General features: G+C 39.8%; 1 protein-coding gene across 1 annotated transcript in view; it reads left to right on the forward strand.

Moving 5' to 3' along the window:
* Window positions 1-23,334, forward strand: part of LOC107757978 (BEN domain-containing protein 5-like) — a 152,493-nt gene that overhangs the window by 110,731 nt on the left and 18,428 nt on the right. The window contains exon 4 of the mRNA XM_016575598.1: window positions 13,407-13,446. Coding sequence (XP_016431084.1) covers window positions 13,407-13,446 — 40 coding nt within the window. The remainder of the gene's footprint in view (window positions 1-13,406; window positions 13,447-23,334) is intronic.

The raw sequence follows: 23,334 nt of genomic DNA on the forward strand, positions 1-23,334 counted from the left end.
ATTATATATATTAATATATTATATGTATTAAATATTAACATATTTTAGCTTTTAAACTGTGCATTTAACATTTAGGGAAAAGATTTTGGAGCAAAATCTCACAAATCAGCCAATTGATTGGCCTGGCCTGCCACTCTATTATAAGCAGTGTTGGGTAAGTTACTTTAAATAAGTAATTAATTACTAATTACATCATCAATATTGTATTTAAATAACTTTTCTAATTACTCTGTCTGAAAAGTAACTTAATTACTCAATATGTAACTTAATTATTCGTTAATTCCTTTATAAAAATCCCTATAAACCTTGATGCATAGAAATGAAACTCTTAATTATTTTAGTTTGAGTTAAACATGGAATAGTTTAGCATTTTAGCTTTAAAACAACTGTAATACTTAAGCATTTTAAATTAAAAATGTAACCTTCTTTAGTTATCAAATAGAATTACTCCGCAAAATATCAGAATAACAAAAAAGCTTAAGAAAAGTAAAGTTTTAAGAACCTTTTATAAATGTCCCAGAAGAAAACATTACTGGCGCATCTTGAGATAAAACAATGGAACTGACATATTTAAGGTATGTCAGGGCAAGTTTCTTTCAGTTAAAACAGCTCAGAAATGTATTTTAGTCTGGGACTAGGCTTAAGCCTTGTCTGTGAAACCAGGGGTACATGTCTCAAGCTGTAAGCATTAAACTTTTCAAAGCAGTTAGTACCATATTTCTTACACACTGACATACTGTACATGTATACAACATTAGCAGTCACTAATACTAATTTTGTCCACTCCTAACACAAAAAAAACAAATGATTTTGTACTGTCATTCATGCACACATGCTGTGTCTGTATTGCCACACAGTTCATAAACAACATTATTTATAATTTTATAATATTTTATAAACTAAATTCTTATTGCTTAGCACACTATAAACATCAACATCTGATAGTAGATCAAACACTGATCTAAACATTCCTAGACTAGATAGCAAAATATTTACATCCTCGATTCGTACGTGTCACAGAATCACCAGTCACGCCATCCACCTACACCCGATCACAATCACCTGAGTACTAATTACTCACACCTGACTCCACTTACCATGCCCTATAAAGATCTACTCACCTCATTCCCTCGTCGACTGGTCTCGAGGTTACAAGATCTTCTCTGGTCTCAGCTCTTACCTGTTAGATCCCCGTGGCTGTCTTCCTCCAATTGATCATCCTTAAAGGGAAAAAGATAAGGAATGTTATTCTTCCGTTTACTGAGCTTCATTGAACTCTGAGTTACTGCACTTACCGTTTTGACGCTGCTTTCTGTTTGTTTAAATAAAGAAGCTCTTACTCATCTTACCCTCGTGTGCCTCTCCATCCAGTTGTGACAGAAGACCAGTCCAGAAGAAGTATAAAGGAACCATGTCAGCTTTAGCAGCACTATGGAGCCACGGAGCCCCCTCTCACCAGACCACTTCACCGAATTGGTCCAAGCACTCCGGGAATCACTTCAACCCCATCCGATCACGCCATCCACCTCCGCCTGTCCCATGGCCAAGCCGACCTACTCCGGTGACTACTTTGAGTTACAGCCCCATCAGTTTGTGAATGATAAAGCTAATTTAATGATAAAGCGATTCCGTACTCTCTCTGCGTGCAATGGATGGAATGAGACGGCTCTATTGTCGGCATTTCGGCATGGTCTAAACCCATCCCTTCGCCAAAAAATGTCCATCTATGATGATACCATGGGGCTTGAGAGTTTCCTGCAGAAGGCCCTAGACATCTCACAACATCTAACCTCTTGCCACACAGAAGGACAACTCTCCACTGCCGCCTCACCGGCAACTAATCTTCCAGCACCTGAGCCAATGCAAACCAATTGTTATCGCCTATCACCGACGGAACGCACCTGGCAAGTCTCACAAGGATTTTTGTCTGTACTGCGGATCTAGCGACCATCTCTTGACCGCCTGCCCTGTTCACCCTTCACGCCCAGCGGTGAGTACGGTCCATATACATCCAGATGTTTCGAGAATTCCTCACATTGATGCCCTCCTGATTTATATGAACCACTCTTTTCCAGTGAAAGTCCTCGTCGATTACGGAGCCTCCGGAAATTTAATCTCCTCTCACTGTCTCGCCCAACTCAAGATCCCTCGTCATCGCAATGCCATCAGTTATCAGATTTCCAATATTCAAGGAAAACCACTGGGCAAGGGTTTGGTGCGTCATCGTACTCCTAAGATCACTCTCTGCATCAGATGCCTACATGCTGAACGCATATCCTTCCTGGTGCTGGAGGAAGCCACAGTGGATATCGTCCTGGGACGCCCCTGGCTCGCCCTGCATCATCCCGACATCCACTGGAGTTCTGGAGAGGTGCGCAAGTGGAGTGAATCCTGTCACAGGGGATGCTAAACAGATTTACCTGCACCCCAGCAAACAAGCACCTCCGTTGTTATCTGCTCCACCACCATCGAAAGTCCTGTCTCCCAATGCTCTGTCCAAATACCAGCAGATTACCAGGCATTCCAGGACGTGTTCAGTAAGGTCGCAGCTACCCAACTTCCACCTCACCGGCCATGGGACTGCGCTATTGATCTGCTGCTTGGGGCTAAACTACCGAAGGGGCGTATCTACCCTCTCTCGATCCCGGAGCGAGCCGCCATGGAGGAGTACATTCAGCAAGCTCTACAACAGGGTTTCATCCGTCCTTCCACCTCACCTGCAGCATCCAGTTTCTTCGTTGTGGTGAAGAAGGACGGGGGTTTACGTCCGTGCATTGATTATCGTGCCCTCAACTTCCAAACAATCAAGTTAATCTATCCTCTTCCTCTGGTACCAGCCGCCTTAGAACTCCGGGGAGCCTACGTCTTCGCTAAACTGGATCTGCACAGTGCATATAATCTGACCCGCATCCGTAAAGGTGATGAATGGAAAACAGCCTTTGTAACCCCTTCCGGTCACTATCAGTACCGGGTGATGCTGTATGGCCTTTCAAACTCACCTTCTGTGTTCCAGAACTTCATGAATGAAATCTTCAGCGATATGCTCCACCGGTTTGTCGTAGTCTACATCGACGATATTCTAATTTACTCACCCAGTCTAGAAGAACATCGTCGGCATGTCACCCAGGTACTACAACGCCTTCGCCAGCATCATTTGCATCTAAAACTAGAGAAGTGCGAGTTCCATCAATCCACGGTCCAGTTCCGAGGCTACATCATAACACCAGAGGGAGTGCAGATGGACCAGAGGAAGGTGGATGTGGTACAAAACTGGCCTCAACCTACCACGGTAAAGGAGCTGCAGAGGTTTCTAGGTTTAGCTAATTTCTATCGCCGATTTATAGCCCACTACAGTCAATTGTCTGCTCCCCTAACCTCTATTCTCCAGGGTACACCGAAGTTTCTGTCATGGACGCCTGACGCCACTGTTGCCTTCCAGCAGCTGAAATCAGCCTTCTGCACTGCTCCGATCCTCTCTCATCAGGATCTTAACCTCCGTTTTTCAGTTGAAGTAGACGCTTCTACCTTGGGAGTTGGGGCTGTACTGTCACAATGGAAAGGTGAAACCCCTGTACTCCATCCATGCGCGTACTTTTCCAAGAAGATGTCCCCAGCGGAGCAAAATTACGATGTCGGGAACCGCGAGTTATTGGCCATCAAGCTCGCTTTAGAAGAGTGGCGGCACTGGCTGGAGGGAGCTCAACACCCTTTCGAGGTAATCACCGACCATAAGAACCTTCAATATCTTCGTGATGCTAAATGCCTCAATCCACGACAAGCACGGTGGGCCTTGTTCTTCACACGCTTCGGTTTCTCTGTAACATACCGTCCCGGTCACAAGAACCTCAAAGCAGATGCTCTTTCCTGCCTTCACCAACCTGATCCGTCTCCTGAAAGCTCAGAGCCTATTCTCTCTCCCACTGGGCGCTATCTCCGAGCATACTGTCACGAACACCAGGACAGCTGGAGCCAGTATCTTCCCTGGGCCGAGTATGCCCAAAACTCCCTGCGACAGGAAACGACAGGGTTAACACCATTTCAGTGTGTGCTCGGGTACTAACCTCCACTCTTTCCGTGAACTGGAGAACCTTCAGAAGTCCTGGCAGTCGACCACTGGTTCCGTGAGAGCGAGAGGGTATGGGACTCAGCACACGCCCATCTCCAGCGGGCAGTACGGAGACATAAGAACTATGCCAATGCCCGTCGCACCTCGACTCCAGAATATCAACCGGGCAATCAAGTCTAGCTCTCCACTCGGGACATTCGTCTCCGGCTGCCCTGCAGGAAGCTGAGTCCCCGTTATATTGGTCCTTTCCCCATCGCGAGGCAAATTAACGAAGTTACATACAAACTCAAACTCCCAAACCACTACTGCATCTCTCCTACCTTCCATGTGTCTCTGCTCAAACCCTTCATTAATCCACTTCTCCCTCCTTCCACAGAACCCGAGATACCTCCTCCTCCCGAGGTCGACACCAGTGAGACCATCTACCGAGTCAAAGAGATCTTAGACTCTCAACGGCGGGGCGGTCGACTCCAGTACCTCGTAAATTGGGAGGGTTACAGTCCCGAGGAAAGATCGTGGGTGGACAGAGATGATATCCTAGATCCATCACTCCTCTCTGAATTCCATCAGTTCCATCCAGATCGACCTGCTCCCAGGGGGCGCGGTTGTCCTCGCCGTTGGTTACGGGCGCCAGGAGACACCCATGGGGGAGGGGGTACTGTCACAGAATCACCAGCCACGCCATCCACCTACACCCGATCATAATAACCTGAGTACTAATTACTCGCACCTGACTCCACTTACCATGCCCTATAAAGATCTACTCCCCTCATTCCCTCGTCGACTGGTCTCGAGGTTACAAGCTCTTCTCTGGTCTCAGCTCTTACCTGTTGGATCCCCGTGGCTCTGTGGCTGTCTTCCTCCAATTGATCATCCTTAAAGGGAAAAAGATAAGGACTGTTATTCTTCCATTTATTGAGCTTCATTGAACTCTGAGTTACTGCACTTACCGTTTTGACGCTGCTTTCTGTTTAAATAAAGAAGCTCTTACTCATCTTACCCTCGTGTGCCTCTCCATCCAGTTGTGACAGTACAACATTTAGCCTATATGTATAAGTTGCCTATATACTGTTTATATGAATGCATATCATATTTCAGAATATTTTACTCTTTTTCACACATTTCAGTTTGGCAAGATAGGAAAGCCCAACTAGTAAAATGCGTACAAGTTTATGTAAAAAATAACACGTTAACTAATGTAAGTACAGAAAGAGCCGCGTGAGATCAAGCTGTTCTTCTGAGGTAAATTAGTATACTGAGGCTTATTCCTCAAGTCTTCTTCCAAAAACAATGAAAAGTAGATGAATCTTGATTTTTTTATTTTTTTTGTATCTAGGTGATGAGGGCGTTTGCACGCAGGTATGTCTGCAGATAATGAGCTCTGAGACGGGAAGGACTGTACCTTGCTTTAGTTTTATACAAATTACATAATCAGAGAATATTCGTTTTCGATTTGAGTTGGTTCATTTAAAAGTAGACACTTCAAGTTTTCTATAGACGTATTTCTTACGTCGGCGTGTGAAGTATTCGCCAAGTTTCGGTTCGTTTTTGTGACTCATTTCAGAAAGAAGTTCACGGAGACCAAAACAGCAGAAAGTGCACCCTGTTTGTTTTGTTTATTTTACAAAAAAAAGTTTTGTCAGTGTACACAAATAAAAGTATACCATTTATAGATTCGATTGATTTTAGTCTTATCTGTATGGGTATTTTAGGTCCTTTTCTCGCTTTTCAGGAAAAACTACAAGTGAATGCGTCGGCGCGCAGAGGGTTAAAGACGCTGCATTAAATTTTACCTTTAGACGATAAATTTAGATTTCAAATTCAATAGTGATTTTAGAACTGTAACGCAAATACTTTATAAGTAACTGTAATTAAATTACATAAAAATGAACAGTAATTCCTTACTTTACTTTTTCAGTGGATAAGTAATTTAATTGCAGTAACGCGTTACACCCAACACTGATTATAAGTTAATATTATAATTGGCCATATATCTGTAATTGGCCTAATGAATAGTTTTGAAATACATAGAATCTGTTGCTTTTAATTTTTGCTACACAATGAGGTATTTTACATGACAAAGCATCCCATATCCAGAGCATGATGAAGAGCGTTACAGTGAATCTGACAGTACGTGCTCAGTGAAGAGAGAGACCCAGGGGAAGATGACCTCATCGTGAGCTCATCCCTCAGATCTGTGCTATAAAAGAGGGAAGCATCTTCCCAGAGGGGAGAAAGGTGAACCGAACACTAGATGGAAGCGAGAGACTAGAGAAGTGAATGTATGTGTTTTGGTCGCTGATGACTCACCTACACAGGAGTGTTTCCCTCTCTAAGATGAGGTGAGTCAGATTGTTGACTCACTCGCATCTCTCTCTTTTTCCTCTTCTTTTCCTCTTTATGGGAAGGTTGGCGTCAGACAGAGGGGTCCTTGGAGATTGATGCCAATGACGATGACTCCTGCTGCTGGGACTATGGCAGATGGTTTAAATAGTCCAGCGTTAATCTGCCTTACCTCATTACCACTGGGCTGTGCATGTGTGTGTTTATAGAGGGAGGAACATCCGCTGGGGTCTATAATTCATGACATATCCCAACCATCAGCTAGTTTATGGCACAGAACAATTTTTATCCCTGAGTAAACGTATAAAGTCTGCCTCCCTTCTCCCTAAATTGCTAATATAACTTTCTCTTTACTGTGTATCCGATATTTTAAGTCAAATAATTTAGCCTGCAGTCGCCATATGTATTTTTAAATTAATGGTTAAGATGGGGCAGCTCAAGTTAATCTCATTATATTGACCTTGCATGCATGCGAAATGAGAATCAAATTGTTGGGTGCATTTTTCAATAATGGCTCGATCATACCCCACCCATGATAATCATCTGCAAATAAGAAGAGTAAATTCAGGAGGAAATATTGCAAATTAATATTTAATTCCGTTATAAGACGAAAGGTCCAGTAAATGAAGGATTTTTTTTTTTTTGGTCTGTCTGATGGCCAGCCCTCTTAATTGCAGTCGTGCGGTTTTGCACCTTGCACATATTAAGGCTCTTTTGAAAAGGTATGGATGCCCCTGATAAGATTAATGACATTTTAAGAGGAAAGTTTGGGATGTCTGACCTATTTGCAGTTTTGGACTGAATGTAGGTCAAGCGAGGGAGAAATTTCAGCAGGAGTTTATTTAGCTTGTTTAAAATATTCAAAATAAAACAGTGTCAAGGTGTCAGTGTGAAAAATGTCTGCTTGTACGAGCACAAACTATGACATCAAGAAAAAAACTTTTGTATTACAAAAAAAAAAAAACATTTATTAATTTTAGTATACATTTAATTTGTAAATCATATACTACTACAATTGCTTAGAATATAACAGTAAATAAATGTAATTTTTTTTATATTTTAATATTAAACTTTGAGGGACAATAATCAATGGTTTGGTGTGTGTGTGTGTGTGTGTGTGTGCGCGTGTGTGTTGAGAGGTCTTGGTTTTGGCTGTGGTAATTGGACAGAGTGCATTGGGTTTTTTGACATAGGGTGAAGGGCTCTCACCCCAGCATCTGTTGAGGTGAGCAGGCCTCCCGTGTGTCACAGCCTGTGTCTGAGCCCCGGTCTCCCAGATCTCTGACTTTCGCCACCAGTCACCATCTCTCTTCCTATCTCGTTCACCTGTGGCTGTGTCATTGGTGTTGAAATAGAATAGATATTGTGTTCCATTCAAAATATAGAAAGCTTTTTGACTCCAGTGAGACCCAGGACACCCACTGTGCACTCCTATGCATACTGGCACTGTTCTGAGGGGATTCCTTTGCACTCTTTGATAAAGATTAATACAATCCTATTTTCATGCCTAGGATTGCCTCTCCATGTGATTCTCTCTCTCTCTCTCTTTCTCTCTGTGTCTCTGTGTCTCTATCTTTCCTTTTCCCCTGTTCCTGGAAAACACTAAGTACCTTATCCATGTAGACAGTGACACTTGTACCGCTTATATTTTACACAAAACTGTGTGATCTGGAGAAAATATCAGTTTATGTGCATCTATGGCCTTGTGGACTTAAGAAGAAATTCTCTAAATGTCCAAATCCACAGCAACAATATGGATCATGCCTAATTAGATCAAGTGACGTGTTTACAAGCAGGCTTTTCGTTCTGACTGATCTATCACTTGGGATTAATAACAGATTATTTTATGTAAAAGAAATCAGGAGTCAGCTGTCAATTCACAAGATTAACATGAAAGAATGCACTGCTTGTAGCTGTAACTGACGGAATTCAATGCGGAAGTACAAGGCTAAGAGTGATATTAGTGAAGTAAAGGCTCATGTCAATGGTCAGACAGATACATTGCAGCAGCCACTAGCTGTTTCCACTTGGCGTTTCCGTCTGAAATGCTGGATCTGTACCAACAAGGCCAAGCAAAACTAACAAAGGTCAGATCAAAGGAATGGAGCTACTGGCCTTTTTCAGAGCCTCTAATTGGCATAGAAGAAAGGAAGCTCTCAACTGGTTTGAACTGTCATCGGGAGTATTCACATAGACTGAATTGCGTCCAGTGGTAGTTGCATTGTATAAGCGCCTGGTTCAGCGCAAATCATCTCCTTTAAAAATAAAATGCCTTTTACAGCCTGCTTTCCAGGTGGTAATAGTGCAAAACCAATGGCAAATAATTAAACTACTCTTGTCTCGGGCTCTTGGGAAAAGGGGGATTGTAGTGTTGCCGCTCTCTGTCATGGATCGTTTCATAAAGACTAACATTAGTTGTGTTCTAAAACCAAGTGAGCTGCCTACTTAGAAAGCATTTTAAGGCATCATAAACATGCTCCTAATGTGAAGGCAACCTTGTAAGATAAACTAATTTTGGCCAAATTCTAAGGTCCAAGACAGCAGCCAATTCTACGACATTGAATAAAAAATTAATAAATAAATATACTTCATTTATACCTATTTCATTCAATACTGTACATTTTTATTTAAAAAGAGTTTAAAGTCTTTTCTAAAAAATAAATTTTGACAAAATTATCCAGTATTTGTTTGTGCGCACTGTGTATTTTTTTGTAGGGTGACCATACATCCTCTTTTTCCCAAATATGTCCTGGCCAGGATTTGTAAATTGCCTAAAATATCTGGGTTTTGACTTTGTTTTCCTATTGTTTTCATACTTGCTAAAAGTAGTGTAGTTTGACCAATAGCGTTTAGGAATTGTACATAATCAACCAATCGTGGTGTGCTAATAAAGTGGGATCTACGGAGAAAAGTCAAAGTTATGCAAATAATGGTACATGTAATGTATAAGGACAGTAGAGAGCACATCAATAGGAAAACAAAGCCAGAACCCAGACATTTTAGGTAATTTAGGAATCCTAGACTGGTTCTGGCGAGAGAAAGAAGACGTATGGTCAACCTATTTTTTATGCTTACCAGTAAAGAATTCGTTTATAAACAAAGTAACAATCAAACTGTATCATTTGTAAATCTTGTGCGCTTTGTGAGAGGAGTGCTATTTGTATGGTGGTTTCATTTCACTTAGAATGCAGCCTATGTAGACAGTAAACGACGTTTTAGAACAGTGATATTGACTTTCTGATCCCATGACTCTGATATGTAAATGTATGCACATATATTGCAAGTTAACTAGTGTTTAAAATGCAAAACAAACCTTTGTATTGAAATTATCTTAAATATGAATGTATGTTTTAGTGTAATGCAATGCATATCTTCAGTTTTACTTTCCCTGTCATTAGGATCAGCTCAGAAAATGAGCTGAATTGTGTTGTATGTGTCTATTTCACCAGCAGGGGGCGAAAAATAAAATAATAGGCATCATTCCAGGAGTTTGTCAAAACAAAGCCTTCTGCAATTACTCTTCAACGTCAACTAGTATTATATTACACTATATGCACACTTTAAAATAGCTTTTTATTACTTTGTTAAAGAAAATGCTCTGTGAGAGTTAGCACCTATGAGTCACAACTCATATCTTCCAATTATCACATAAACAGCACATTAACACATGCTTTTTTGACAGGTGCCAGCATATTTTATGCATAAATTATACTGTTTTCTAAATTATTTTTAGCAGATAGAAGATGCACATCATATACAAGTCAGATGTCCCAATAAAATATGCATTGCTAAATGCTTAATGTATTGCTAACAAGCACAATGCATAACTCCACATAAATTACAAACACACAGTGACTCTTAATTAAAACTGATTCACTAATGCTCTTTTTATATTTTCAGACTTTGCTTCTCATAAAGCCATAAAAAAAAGAGAGAACATTTTATGAATTCAAAGCCAAGTTAAAGCTCTGTGCTTCACTGGATAATTGCTAATCATCATGAAATGACCAGACCACTGATCTATAATAGAGAACTAGATTGCTCATGACATCATAAAAGTGAAGTCACCGCGCCACCATATTGATATTCCCTAGTATTCCCATACATTCTATTGAATTAATAGGAAATCGTACGATTTTAATGAGAAAACATCTCCTAACGAGTCAGCGTTATTATATCTGAAGTATCCATGTACATTCTTACAACGCAAACGTCCTATGCGCTTAAATGGTTATTTGTTTAATGTCGGAAATTTCCCCTGCGTATTAAAAAGTGATGTTCATATACATTACAGTAGTACATCAGATGAACATGATAAACATCAGATCAACATATGCATTTCAAACGACAAAGTTCTCACAAAATCTGATATAGATTTATGCTTTGTATACGTTAATTCGACATTAAGTAATTAATTTAGACTAAGGATTGTATTGTAATATTTATTGTATATCCGAATCAATTTTTGATACTAATACCAGATATATGTTCATGTTTAATATTTCCTGCATAATTACGTGCACAAAGAAATATATTTTGTGTTGGATCAGTTACCTGTGTCGGCAAGTGCGCAGCAGACACACCCACCTTAATGATTTCAATATATCACTTATTCTGCCCAAAAAGACCATAAACATGGCAGATAACATGAAGTAGCTATTAATTTACATGCACATATCCTAAAAACTAATCCTGTGTGACTGATACACATCAAATCTGGTGATTTTAGGTCAAGGTTTTGGCTGTCAGTCAATGATGCTCTCTGCCGTTAGGGAATAGTAAGATGGCTGATCGAACACTTCTGGTGGCTTCACCGCCGAATGGCAGTTTAGAACGCAATGAGCAATCCAGTCATTATATAAATCAGTGGACCAGATATTGAAAAGCAGAACTGAGTGTGTGTGCATGTGTGAATGATATCAGTGTATGCTCTCTGCTCTACTATGTGTGTAGTGGCTCTCATGTAGAAGGACCCGCAGTACCACAAGAGTGTTAAAGTACAGCTCTTGAGCTGCCTGCCCTCACAGTATGTGTGTTATGTGTGTCCGCCTCACACTGCAGCATGCCATTGAGGACGCCATCAGTCTTAGATTGGGCACTTATCGATCTGAGAGTGTGACCTGTGTGGATTGCTGTAGCCTCTGTCACGCCCTCTCTCCAGGAAACGACCCGCATCTACTGCAGCACATGAATACATAACTCACAAAACGCAATGGATTATGTACACAAACACACACCAGAACAAGCCAAAAAGACAGAGAGAGAGAGTGTGTACAGACAAAAAAGATATATATATATATATATATACAGGTGCATCTCAATAAATTAGAATGTCGTGGAAAAGTTCATTTATTTCAGTAATTCAACTCAAATTGTGAAACTCGTGTATTAAATAAATTCAATGCACACAGACTGCAGTGTGTGTGTGTGTGTGAATTAATAAAAAGTAATACGATATATAATTAATATAAAATGTATTAATATATATTAATACAATTATGTTAAAAGGTTATATGAAGATAGATAGATTAATAGACAGACAGACAGACAGACAGACAGATAGATAGATAGATAGATAGATAGATAGTTAGTAGGGGTGCAACGGATCTCGGTAAAAAATCGAACCGTACCGTTCTCCACACACGGTTCGGGTGCTGTATGTTGGAATAACTGTCATTTATGCCGTCATCACGTGTTGATAGCGCAGGTGAGACCAGAACAGCGCACGTTGCTATCTGTGTTTAAACTAAACTCATTTAAGCCTGGCTAGTTTAAATATTAAAGACCCAAAAGACGCAAACTCGCGCGCGCAGTGAGAAGATCTCTGTGTGCGCTCATCGGAAGCGTGTGAACCGCGCAAATATTAAGCTCTCTTTGAAGTATTGTGCTTGAATGGACAAATTCACTCAAAAATTATGTCAAAATGCCCGTCTTGGTGAGTATCCTAGCAGACATAGTCGGCTGAACGTACTGTATCAGTGCACTGGATCAGTGCGTTCTCTTAAAGTGACAGCACTTTCTTAATGTTTATCAAACAGCAAAAACACGGAAATCACTCACTGCTCTTGATTGAATAACTTTTGTAACTTTAATAAGGATTAATCTTTAATTTATACAGTCAAATATGCAATGTTATTTTACATTTGATTACTTTATTCAATTTCTGTACCTAAAAACTAATGTTAGACCTACCTAAAAAAAAAACACAGTTTATTTTATTTGTATCTTTGCCCTATTGTATTTATTTGTGCTGTTGCTTGTAGTTAGATTATTTGTTATCTTCATTATTTTTATTTGACAATATAGTTTTTTCCCTAAACATAGCACATACCGAACCGTACCGAAACCGTGACTCTAAAACCGTGATACAAACCAAACTGTGAGCAAGTTGAACCGTTGCACCCCTAATAGATAGATAGATAGATAGATAGATAGATAGATTAGAAGTATTTTTCATGGATTTTTTTTTTTCTTTTTTTTTTTTAAAGATTTTAATAAGAATCATTTTAAAATTCCATGGTAGCCAAAACATCTCTGATTGGTGGATCACTCCTAAGAATTCTGGGTAATATACTTCTTAACTGTGAATTCAGCTAATAAACACATTCTAGTTTTTACCTCAGAGCTCATTGTAGGACTTGATGATTTATATGTTATTGTAAAAAAATCTATCCTTTTCTATTGACCCCTTTTTTTTTTTTGTCATTTTATTTTTTTTTTTTGCTGTGAATAGGCCTAAAGAGAAGTGTAAGATTAGAATGATTCTGTTTCATAGAGTGATATATATATGCACCATATATGTACATATATTTACATAAAATTGATGTAAAATGCATAACACATTTTTATCTCCAGAGAGAGATAGAGAGCAAAATGTGCTTAACAGGCAGACAGCACAAACTTTGATTTCTGGGTAAAAAAAGAAAAAATATCTCAGACTGGATCTGTTTCATCTTTCTGACAGAAGACCTCTGATGTCTCTTTGTTTCTTTTTCAGCAACAGCGAAGGCTGGATCTTCTGACCATCACCAACCCTGGTGAGTATGCATATTTTGGTTTGTGTGCATGTGTGTTTGTTATTCACTGCACAGCACACCACACAACAACATTGAAAACTTACAATGGGGCTTTACGGACAGGATTGTCTGTTCACATGGGTTGGTTGTGGGGGCTTTGTGACTTCTTTTACTTCTCACAACAAGCATCAGCTGCAGACCAAGAGAAAAAACCTGCAAAAAGAGGCCTTTTCCTGCGACTTGTCAGCATTTACGCGATCTTGTCGTAGCACTCCTGGCATGCCTGTCCCAGAGCAGCAGGTACAGTCTGCGCTTCTGGGTCTCTATGGGAAGCTGAATGTTTTCTCAATGCATCTGGGTGAAAGCTGAAACTGCATTCAGAGCTCTGGGAGAGACAGATGGGGTAGCCAGGAAGGATGCAGCCCCCATATGTCTAAAATATCTGGCTGCTCTAATACACTTTGATTAAAATAATGTTTATGTAAGGCACATGGAGTAGGCTAATTTTCCCAGCTTTGCTCAGCATCTGTTACCCAAAGCCACACAAGACTGTGCCGCTGACCTTCACAACTTCACAAAAGACATGCACGATGCAACATGGTTTTTAGCTTACCTCGTTTCGGGTTATATCACGAAAGTGACTTTTTTCCCACCGTACTCTATAGCCCTTGCCATTTTGGGAGGGTAATTTTGCTGATTTCAGCGTGCAGTAAAACTCCACAATTGTGCACAAGCAGACTGCAGAGGGGCTCTGGAGACCCATTGCGCTTTTTGCTGATCTAGAACTCCCCGAATGCAGTTATTAAAACTAACTGTTGAAAGAGCAACTACTAAACCGGTATTAGATCACCGAGCTACAGATGGGCCTAATGACTTATTGATGAGGTGAACAGGGTATTTTAGTTGCTATAAATGAAGAATCACTGCTGTAAATGAGCTCATCTGTTCCTGTCTTCCTCTGTAAGCATGCAGCCTGGCTGCCTATTAGGATTCTGTGTGCAAAGTGTATATGCAACTACGGTAACCTCTGACCTGCATTTGTCCTCACTGAGTGTGACGGAAACTTGTTTTCCTGCTCTATGGAAAGCAGCTTGCATTTTTAGATGAATGAGACAGATACAGCAACAGGACATTCCGACCTAATGCACATATTACATAGGTGTGAGTATATGTGAGAGAGGGATGATAAAAATTAACATACATGTATCCATAGTCCTTAATGAGATCAGGCAGTGTCCTTCCCGGTGCCCTTGGAGGTCTTTTCGGAGTACACCGAGTGCCAACCCCTCAGTAGATCAGTGCCGAGGGGGTCTCGGTGCCCTGGCCCCCTCATTAGCTCTCCTGTGTGAAGAGTGCTTCCCACTCAACCCCTGCCAGACCCTCTTTAATTGGACACTTGAGCAGCACGATGTGAATCTGGCTCCATTGAAGCCTGACATTTCAAACAGCTGACCTTTCTAAGGCCAGAACAGCTAAAGAATGATTAGCCATCACAATGAAGAATGCAAACTAAACACTACGTACATGGCAGAAAAAAAAGGATGAAGGAATTCTAGAATGAAAGGACTACAGTTGAAGAAAATACTAGTGAATATATATATTCATTCCCAGTGGAAAAATTCCCAGCAAAATGGTTAAATATATGCAAGAAAGAAGAGACCAGTAACAATTCAGTCTGCAGATAAATGCAATAAAGTAGACCAATCGCAATTCATCAATTCATGATTTTAAATGGCAGACATTGAAACAATATCAAAAGGAAATGTTAAGACTTAAATCATATATTTCTGTCAGGACCACTATCGTCAAAGATGATTGACAATTAGCATACAGTTTGGATTGGCGGTATGGTTCCGTTCTGGGCAAGAACTCCCTGCACATCCATGCAGCCTAGCATGGATGAGAGCAGGGAGAGCAGCGATAACCCCCCTAGGGTAAACAGAACGGAACCAACATAAATGTATTGCAGATATCGTTAAAGTTCAATAATGTTATGTACACATTTTAGAATTAGTCTGATTCAAAGGAGAATCAGAAGGCTGAATCCTGACTGACAGAGGAGGAGTTGGGGATGGAGGAGGGTAATTAGCTATCGAGCAATGCGAAAACTGCTGATACTACTGCGGGACCTTATATATGAATACTTGGATAGGTGTCGTATTCCCATAGGTTGATGGGGATCAGCTGAGAGTCAGCTGATGCGAGCTTGACTAACGTGACCTGCCAGAACTGACGCTACGCTAGATATTTTTAAAACAGTAAAGTTTTAATATACTTTAATATTTTTTAATTGTATTTTAATATAAAAAAAGCACACTAAATCACCTAAATAGATTACCTAAAATGATGATAATAATTATAATATATATGTATTTATTTGTTTGTGTGTGTGTGTGTGTGGATAAATAGTGGGCTAAAATTAATACAATAGAAAATTATGCATATAATCACAATTTTGCTGTACATAAATAAAAATACTATTGAAAAAAAAAGAAGTAAAAAGGAAGGCAAAGGAAAAAAATCTCTGTCAGTGGAGGAAGTTTGGGCACTGTGATAGACTTGGGGTTGTGGGGGTTTGTGGGTGCATTGTGTTTGGAGCTTAGAGGGCGTCCGCGGCCAGAAAATTGAGTTCAGCCATCTTTTCGGAAAGGCTATTATCGATCTATTGATTTGAATGCCCTTTTCATATCTGCATTCTCCGTTACGTTATTGTTCAGCTGGACAATTAACTTTGCTTGGCTAGTGTTTAGTCTCTGTGTCACTGCCCCTCCATGGCCACCATCTCAGCTGCGTTACAGGAAAAAGGTCAATTACAATTACATTCATGAGACTTGGAGAGATGTGCAAGCTCACTGTTCTGAGAACAGATATTAGACAACCTTCAGATCTCCTCAAACGCTGTGAGCTCTTGTTCTGTGCTAGACACACACACGCTCACACATGTGCTCTCATGTCTTCATCTGTGGATATATGTAAATGATCTCCGTAATGAGAGCCTGTAAAGGTTCCAAGTCTGAGAAAAACAGCTTTCAATACTGTTGTTCTGTTCAGCTGCTCCTTTATTGACACGTTTACACTGACAGCTCAAAGTATGAAAATAAACAAATTATGATATAAACTTTTACTAATTAGAATTATACTCTGTTCATACTCTATCAATTCATAGATAAAAGACATAAATATATTCTTAAAATGCAAATATATTCAAATATAAGATAAGTATGTGTGCGTGTATAGATAGATTATATATATTAATATTTTTTGGTCTCCATTTTGAACAATAGTGTTTATTATTCTAGATTTCAAAACTGGACAAACATATTTTTGTGGTGTTTTGTCTAAAAAGTGTGATTATGCTCTGTTTAAAACAAATGCTACTTGGTTTGATATTTTGTTAAAATAATTTAATGCAATGATATTTAGTTACTTAAAACCAATATTAAGTACCAAAGACTTTTTTTTTTATGTTGATAATGAATTTGTAACTTTTTTCAGCAATAAGTCAGTCAAAGCCTTTTGCATTACAGTGATTTTTTACGACTGTAACACGCACAGTAAGGTTTATTGCTTTAGTGTATTTTGCATAAGAGCGTTTGGCCTAATGCATAAGAATGTCACATATTCAATGAATCCTTTCTTTTGCTGTGACTGGCCTCAGTGGCCCTCTGGTATAAATGTTTAAAACACTTTCTCAGCCTGTTCCACCGCCCTGCCTGAGCAAATGTGTCCCTAAATGCTTCCTTGGCCATTTCTGTGATGGTGTCTGTATGGCATCCAGCAGTAAAACAGGTCTGAGCCTGATGGTCTCTGGACTGGGGCCGTGTGGCCAGACACCCTGATGTTTGTGCTTTTGTGTCTGGCCACAGCAACTCTGGGCCAAAGCGGCAACTTGGACAGCTGCACCTCTCAGTGGCCAATACCTGCACCAGTGTGATCTGCCTTTAATGGAGCAGAGGGACCAAGCTTGGCACAGAGAGACAGAGATCAGTGGACAGAGAGGAGAAGATATAGTGCAAAGTACAGCAAGCGAGGCTGGGAATGATCATGACCCATTTAAACTTTTCTGTGGACATTTCGTCTTAACATCCAGTTTAGTGACTGAATGATGGAAGGTGGTTAAAAGCGAATACAATGAAACAAATAAATAAATAATGAACAGCGGTTGGTAGAATCCACACAGAGATAGAGAAACCAAAACGTCTGTTCGGCTGCCTCATGCTGTCTATTTTCCAGTTGATTTTTTCCAAATGCACACAAAGGAGCATAGCGAAAGGGCTGTGAGCCTGTTAATGAAGAAAGAATAAGAGCGTTAATGTAGTCTGGAGGAGAGAGAGAGAGATGGTGTGTGCCGCTAGTCTGGCTTGGAAAATATTTGTAAAATATGCATCATTAAACCATTATTTAAAAACGTGTCTGGAGCCCAGCCTTGAAGCTTTTCAACAACTAATGCCTCTAGTTAATATCCCCAGCCATGCAAATATCACAATTTCACGCCGCCTTCACATAATTAGCCATGGGTTTTTCTATTCGCCGTGTGAAAACAAAACAACACGCTAAAGATACTAAATGAAAATGCAGTGTGCTGTTTGCTATTAACTTGTCTTTCTCTTTTCACGGCTTGCCATTTGTACGTATGCGTGTTTGTGTGCGCGAGAAAAGGGAAAATATGTGGGAAAATGTAAATAGTGTTTTATCAGGCTTTCTGCGGAGACAGACTAGACAGCGATGACTGTTTCGTTGTCATCAGGGCCACAGCCTTTGCCAAGTGCAGCAAATCCATAAGGGGGGAAAAAGAGTGAGATTTCAGGTTGGAGGACCTTTTGTTATTTCCTCCAGTGGCAGCTGGTGCTTTTCAAGAGCAGGGAATCACTCATCGATGACAAAAGGTGTACTGGGATCTGTGTTTTTATTTGTTGCTACCGAAAGCTGCTTCACATACTACTAAAAAGCAGTGAAAATACTTAATAAACATAATTAACCAAGCTAAATAACTGCATCTATGTTTCGATGTTGACCATCAGACACACTGATTTTGCATTTATGTTTCAAAACAATGTCAGTCATTGTTGCAAAGACCCACACATTTGAGAGCTCAGCCAATCATCATATAACAAAGGCGGGGTTTGACCTGAGACATTAATATATTGATGGAAACCCCAGGGACTAATGAATTATCATATATTGTTTCCAATGCAAAAAAATTATGCCCTTATAGATTTGATATTAGAATGAATTCTGAAGGATCATGTGACACTGAAGACTGGAGTAATGGCTGTTGAAAATTCAGCTTTGCCATCTCAGGAAAAATTACTATTTAAAATAGAAAACAGTTATTTTAAATAGTAATAATATTTCACAGCATTACTGTTTTTACTGTATTTTTTGCTCAAATAAATGCAGCCTTGGTTGATACTTCTTTCAAAAACATTTAAAAATCTTACCAAACCCCGAAGTTTGATTGCAGTTTTACATATTTTAGCATCGAATACCATGTTTCATTCAGAGATACATCAAATTATGGAAGTAAAGTGTGCTGCAAAAGACAGTTCATGTTGACTTTTTAAACAATGGACACTGGTTTGCTGCTAGAGAGTGAATAATAGAGGTGAGTTCAGATAAGGAACCTACACGGTCAGAAAGGGACAAAGAAGCAGTAATTGAGAGAAAGAAACAGGGATTATCCTGTGAGACTTCATCGCGCTGAACTACCCCTGCTCTTTCTCTACTGATTTCTTCCATTCGTTCTCAGCGGCTAGCTTGAGAGGAGACTTGATGTGGTTACCTGGTTACCGCCAGGCCTTGTTTGCAGGGTCACTTCATTAATTCCTTTCCTGGTGAAATGGTGGCATGCGTTGGTGTGTGTTTATGTTTGTGTCGGCTCAACAAAGAGCGGTTCGCTCTCACGCTCCACCTGCCCCTGCCCTGTTATCGAATCCACCCACGCACACTCAAACGTTAGCGCACAGTGATGGCCAACTATAGGCCTTGATTTTACCGCTGTCATATTAGCACACGTAGTAAATCTGGACAAGAAATTAGCTACTCTTGGTAAACATTATGTCACTTCCCATTAGGGCTGAAGAGCTGAGACTGCTTAAGAGAGGATGAGAACCAGGATGACAAGAATTGCTCCTGAAGTATGATGTCACGCTGTGAGTGTGTGGGGCCGCCTTGTTATCAGATGTTTTATCAAACAGCAAATGAGCAAAATCTGTGTCAGCGCCTATGATGTTGTTATCTATCTATCTATCTGTCTATCTATCTATCTGTCTATCTGTCTGTCTGTCTGTCTCTGTCTGTCTATCTATCTGTTGTTCTATCCATCCATCTTTGAAAACAAGGCCTTGTAACGCCAACATTCAAAGTTTGTCTTGACAACTTTTTTGCATTTATTTATTTATTTATTGCTTAAAAATAGCAGTTCATTATGAGTAATATGAATTTCTTTTAAATTCCATTAATTTATTTTACATTTTACTTTCTTACATACAAATTCCAATTTCAATTCTGCATCCTGTCTAATTTCAAATTCAAAAAAGTAACAAAAAAGTAAGTTAATCATCTTAACTTTACAATGCAGGTGTTCCCAGCAAGCACTGGGTTATGAATAATTGCATTTTCCCACAGTTTACTAGGGTTATTTGCACCGTTGCTTATGTTGATGCTGTTGTCAAGCAACATGTTTTGTGACACCTTGAGTTAATTTTCTACTCAGAATAATTTGTGTTATTGTAGCACAAAAATAATTAGTGCTATTGTGCGTGCGCGTTAAGGTCTGTGTGGGTAGCTGGTTCCACTGATTTGTACATATATTTTGTGAGGTTGCGTTGTTTCATGGATTGAACGTTGTACAATCAGCTCTTCACATTAATTGGCCTGTTTAAAGTGTGCTTGAAAGCTAAATCTGTCTTTTACTGTTTTATGTTTTTAGTGCTATTCACATCAGATTTGGAAGTAAAAGTTATTCTGTAAAGATTTTAAATTAGTAGTAGGCTACTTAATTCAATATTATTTTGCAGAGTTAAGTAGATTTTACATAATTATATACCATTGAAATTTTCTTTAAAAAGTCAATTTCCCTTCACAGAGACTGTAGATGTAGCTATACATTTCTTAATTTAGCATTTTACTGTAGAAAACAGTTTTAACTGTCATTTTCATCACTATGTAATTTTGCTCTATATAAATACTGAATGCTACCAGTTTCAGCCCTCAGATTCCAATCTGAATATGTCTGTTTGACAAAAGCATAATGATTATATATGATCATCTTTGTCAGTGAACCCTTTATGACTTCTTTCTGATGTGTCTTTATCGCACAGATGGATCCAGTAATCAGCTCCAAGCAATCAAATATTCACAGTTTATGGTCTGCGCACAATGAGGACAAATGAAGTGTCCGCGCAGCGCAAGTCTAACATTATCCAGGACGATGGGGAAAAGCGCAGTCTAGTCTTTCATATTAATGCAGCCCAGAGATCATATTTGGAGGTTTGGGAGGCGATGCAGATTCTTGACCTGGCCGGATCGATAGCGTACGCCCCAGAGAAATCCAGATGAAGCACACCGAACGGGGCCAAAGTATAAGAAATATCTCTGAAGCTCTCGTTTGTTCTTTAAAAGGAAGATCAATGTCCCCCCTGCCGCCACTCGGAGAATGCGCAGCGGGACACTGTGCTGGCAATGATACCCCTGTAAATATTTGATGAAGGGATTGAGGAACGGTTATACAATATAGTTGCATCTGCTCGGGCTGTCAGTTTTGAAGTCTGTCTCAGGGCAGTGCTGTGCAGAGCTCCGTTTCGGGGCTACTGTTCATTTCACGCACTATCACTTTTTTTATTGCCCGACTGATGACTTCACGGCTAATCAATTATTCATGAGGCACTAATTAAAGGACAAAATAAAGTAATGTAATTAAGGGCAGTTCAATTAAACAAGAAGAGATCATTGCCTTGTAAGTCACTGGTCAATAGAAGACGACGCTGCCAACTTTTTCCAAACTTGAAACATGGCGTCTTTTTCCCCAACCATGCGGGAGCCTTTATTTTAAACCGTATTTCTAATGTTCTCTAAACGATCCCTGCTGTCCGCCTCTGTGCTTCACAGATTCTGGCAAAAACGGCAGGTTTGGAGCTTGCCGTCTGGTTCTATACTTAGCCAGTCAGTGCCGATGCTCGCGTACACACACGCACCTGGACAAGCGTCTGTCCATCTCCCCGATTGGCACAGGTGCACTGTTTTGATTGGCTGCGTGGTAATGGCTAATGTGTTCCCGGCTAATGCTGCTGTCACAGCTCCTCATGTCCATCCCTCCCCACCTTCATCACCATCCTCATCCTCTCCCGGGCACAGACCCAAAACATGCCCACCGCCATCATCTCGCCCGACACCCACCCTCTTTCCTATTCTAGTCACAGAGCTCCTACCTCCCTCTCCGACACTCGGCTTCATCATCCACATCATTATGGAGATTATCCCATGTCTTTTATTTAATGGTGGCTAATGTATCACCAATAAAGATGAATGAGGGGAGCTGTGAAGCTCTAATTGGAGGGACATGATGTCTGACTCTGAGCCGCTGATAATGTCGACACTGCCAAACAGTTTATGAGGCGCCATCACCAGTCTAAGTGTGTGTTTAGAGGTGGAGGGGGAACAGTCACTTAGTTCAAGTGCTCATTGTTTGATAACTGCGTGTGAGAGAGCGACGGGCGAAGCCGCGGTGTTATTTGATCTGTTTTCATGAGTTTTGCATGAGAGGTTTTGCTTATGTGCTAAAATTCAAAATGACATGATTGTCTCCCATCAACTCTTGGCCTGGTCTGTGTATGGGAAATCTTGAGGACATATTTAGCTTTAGTTCTCCCTCTAGTTATTTATTATTTTTATTGAAATGCACAGGAACAGGAAATGATGGGGGAAGTACTGTGAGCCACTGCAAATAATTATTATCAGTCATTTTGACAAATTTTCTCTCATGCTCTGGTGTTTTCCATCATAAAAACATTGTAGTGTGATTGTTTTTTTTGTTTTTATCAAACCCATGACCTTTAGAATTTTTTTCTCTGTGAAAGTGTAAAAAAAGTCAATACAGTCTTGAGATATGGTCACCTGATTTAACTAATAATATCCAATGAATTATTCCACTGGACTATACTGCACTTACATATTTCTCTTTCTAGTTTTTCCTCTGAATTCTCACATCTCCTGGTCTGTTTTCAAGGGGTGCTATAAAATTTTATTGTCCCCCCTTTTCTTCACTTACAGTCTCTGTTAGCACCATTTACTGGGTTTTTTTTTTTCTCAAGAAGGAAAATGCTGTCTTTTACTGTCTTTAAAAACTTTCCAAAACTTTCGAAAATGTTAGTTTAATGCAACTTTTTGGTGCTTAACTCTAGGTCACATGCAAAGTTATTTTGTATCTTTTCAAATGTAAGTTATTTTTAAATGAACCTCATAACATAAGTGTTCATGTAAAAGGGATAGTTCACCCAAAAAAATTAATTCTGTCATCATTTCCTTACTCTCATGTCCTTCCAAACCAGTCTTCTGTAAAATACAAATAAGATATTCTGAAAAAAGTCTTTATTTCTACAATAAAAGTCCATTGACTTACATTGTATGAACAAACTGTTGAAACATTCTTCAGAATTCTTTTGTATTTTGCAGAAAAAAGAAAGTCATCCCAGATTGGAAGAGATGAAAATAAGTAAATGATGACAGATTTTTCATTTTTGGGTAAAATATCCTTCAAATAAAATTCCAGACCTGTTTGCTGGAAAGTTGCTCACAACAGCTTGGAATTCAGTTGCAAAATTCACATTTGATACATTCTGTCCTGAACTGGAGCCACTTGAACGCATCAGCCAGGGGATCTGAGTAGTCTTATTGGAGCGGACTCTGAGG

Source organism: Sinocyclocheilus rhinocerous, unplaced genomic scaffold, assembly GCF_001515625.1.
Source record: "Sinocyclocheilus rhinocerous isolate Xijiao unplaced genomic scaffold, SAMN03320098_v1.1 scaffold1314, whole genome shotgun sequence".
NCBI classification, from domain to species: Eukaryota; Metazoa; Chordata; class Actinopteri; order Cypriniformes; family Cyprinidae; genus Sinocyclocheilus; species Sinocyclocheilus rhinocerous.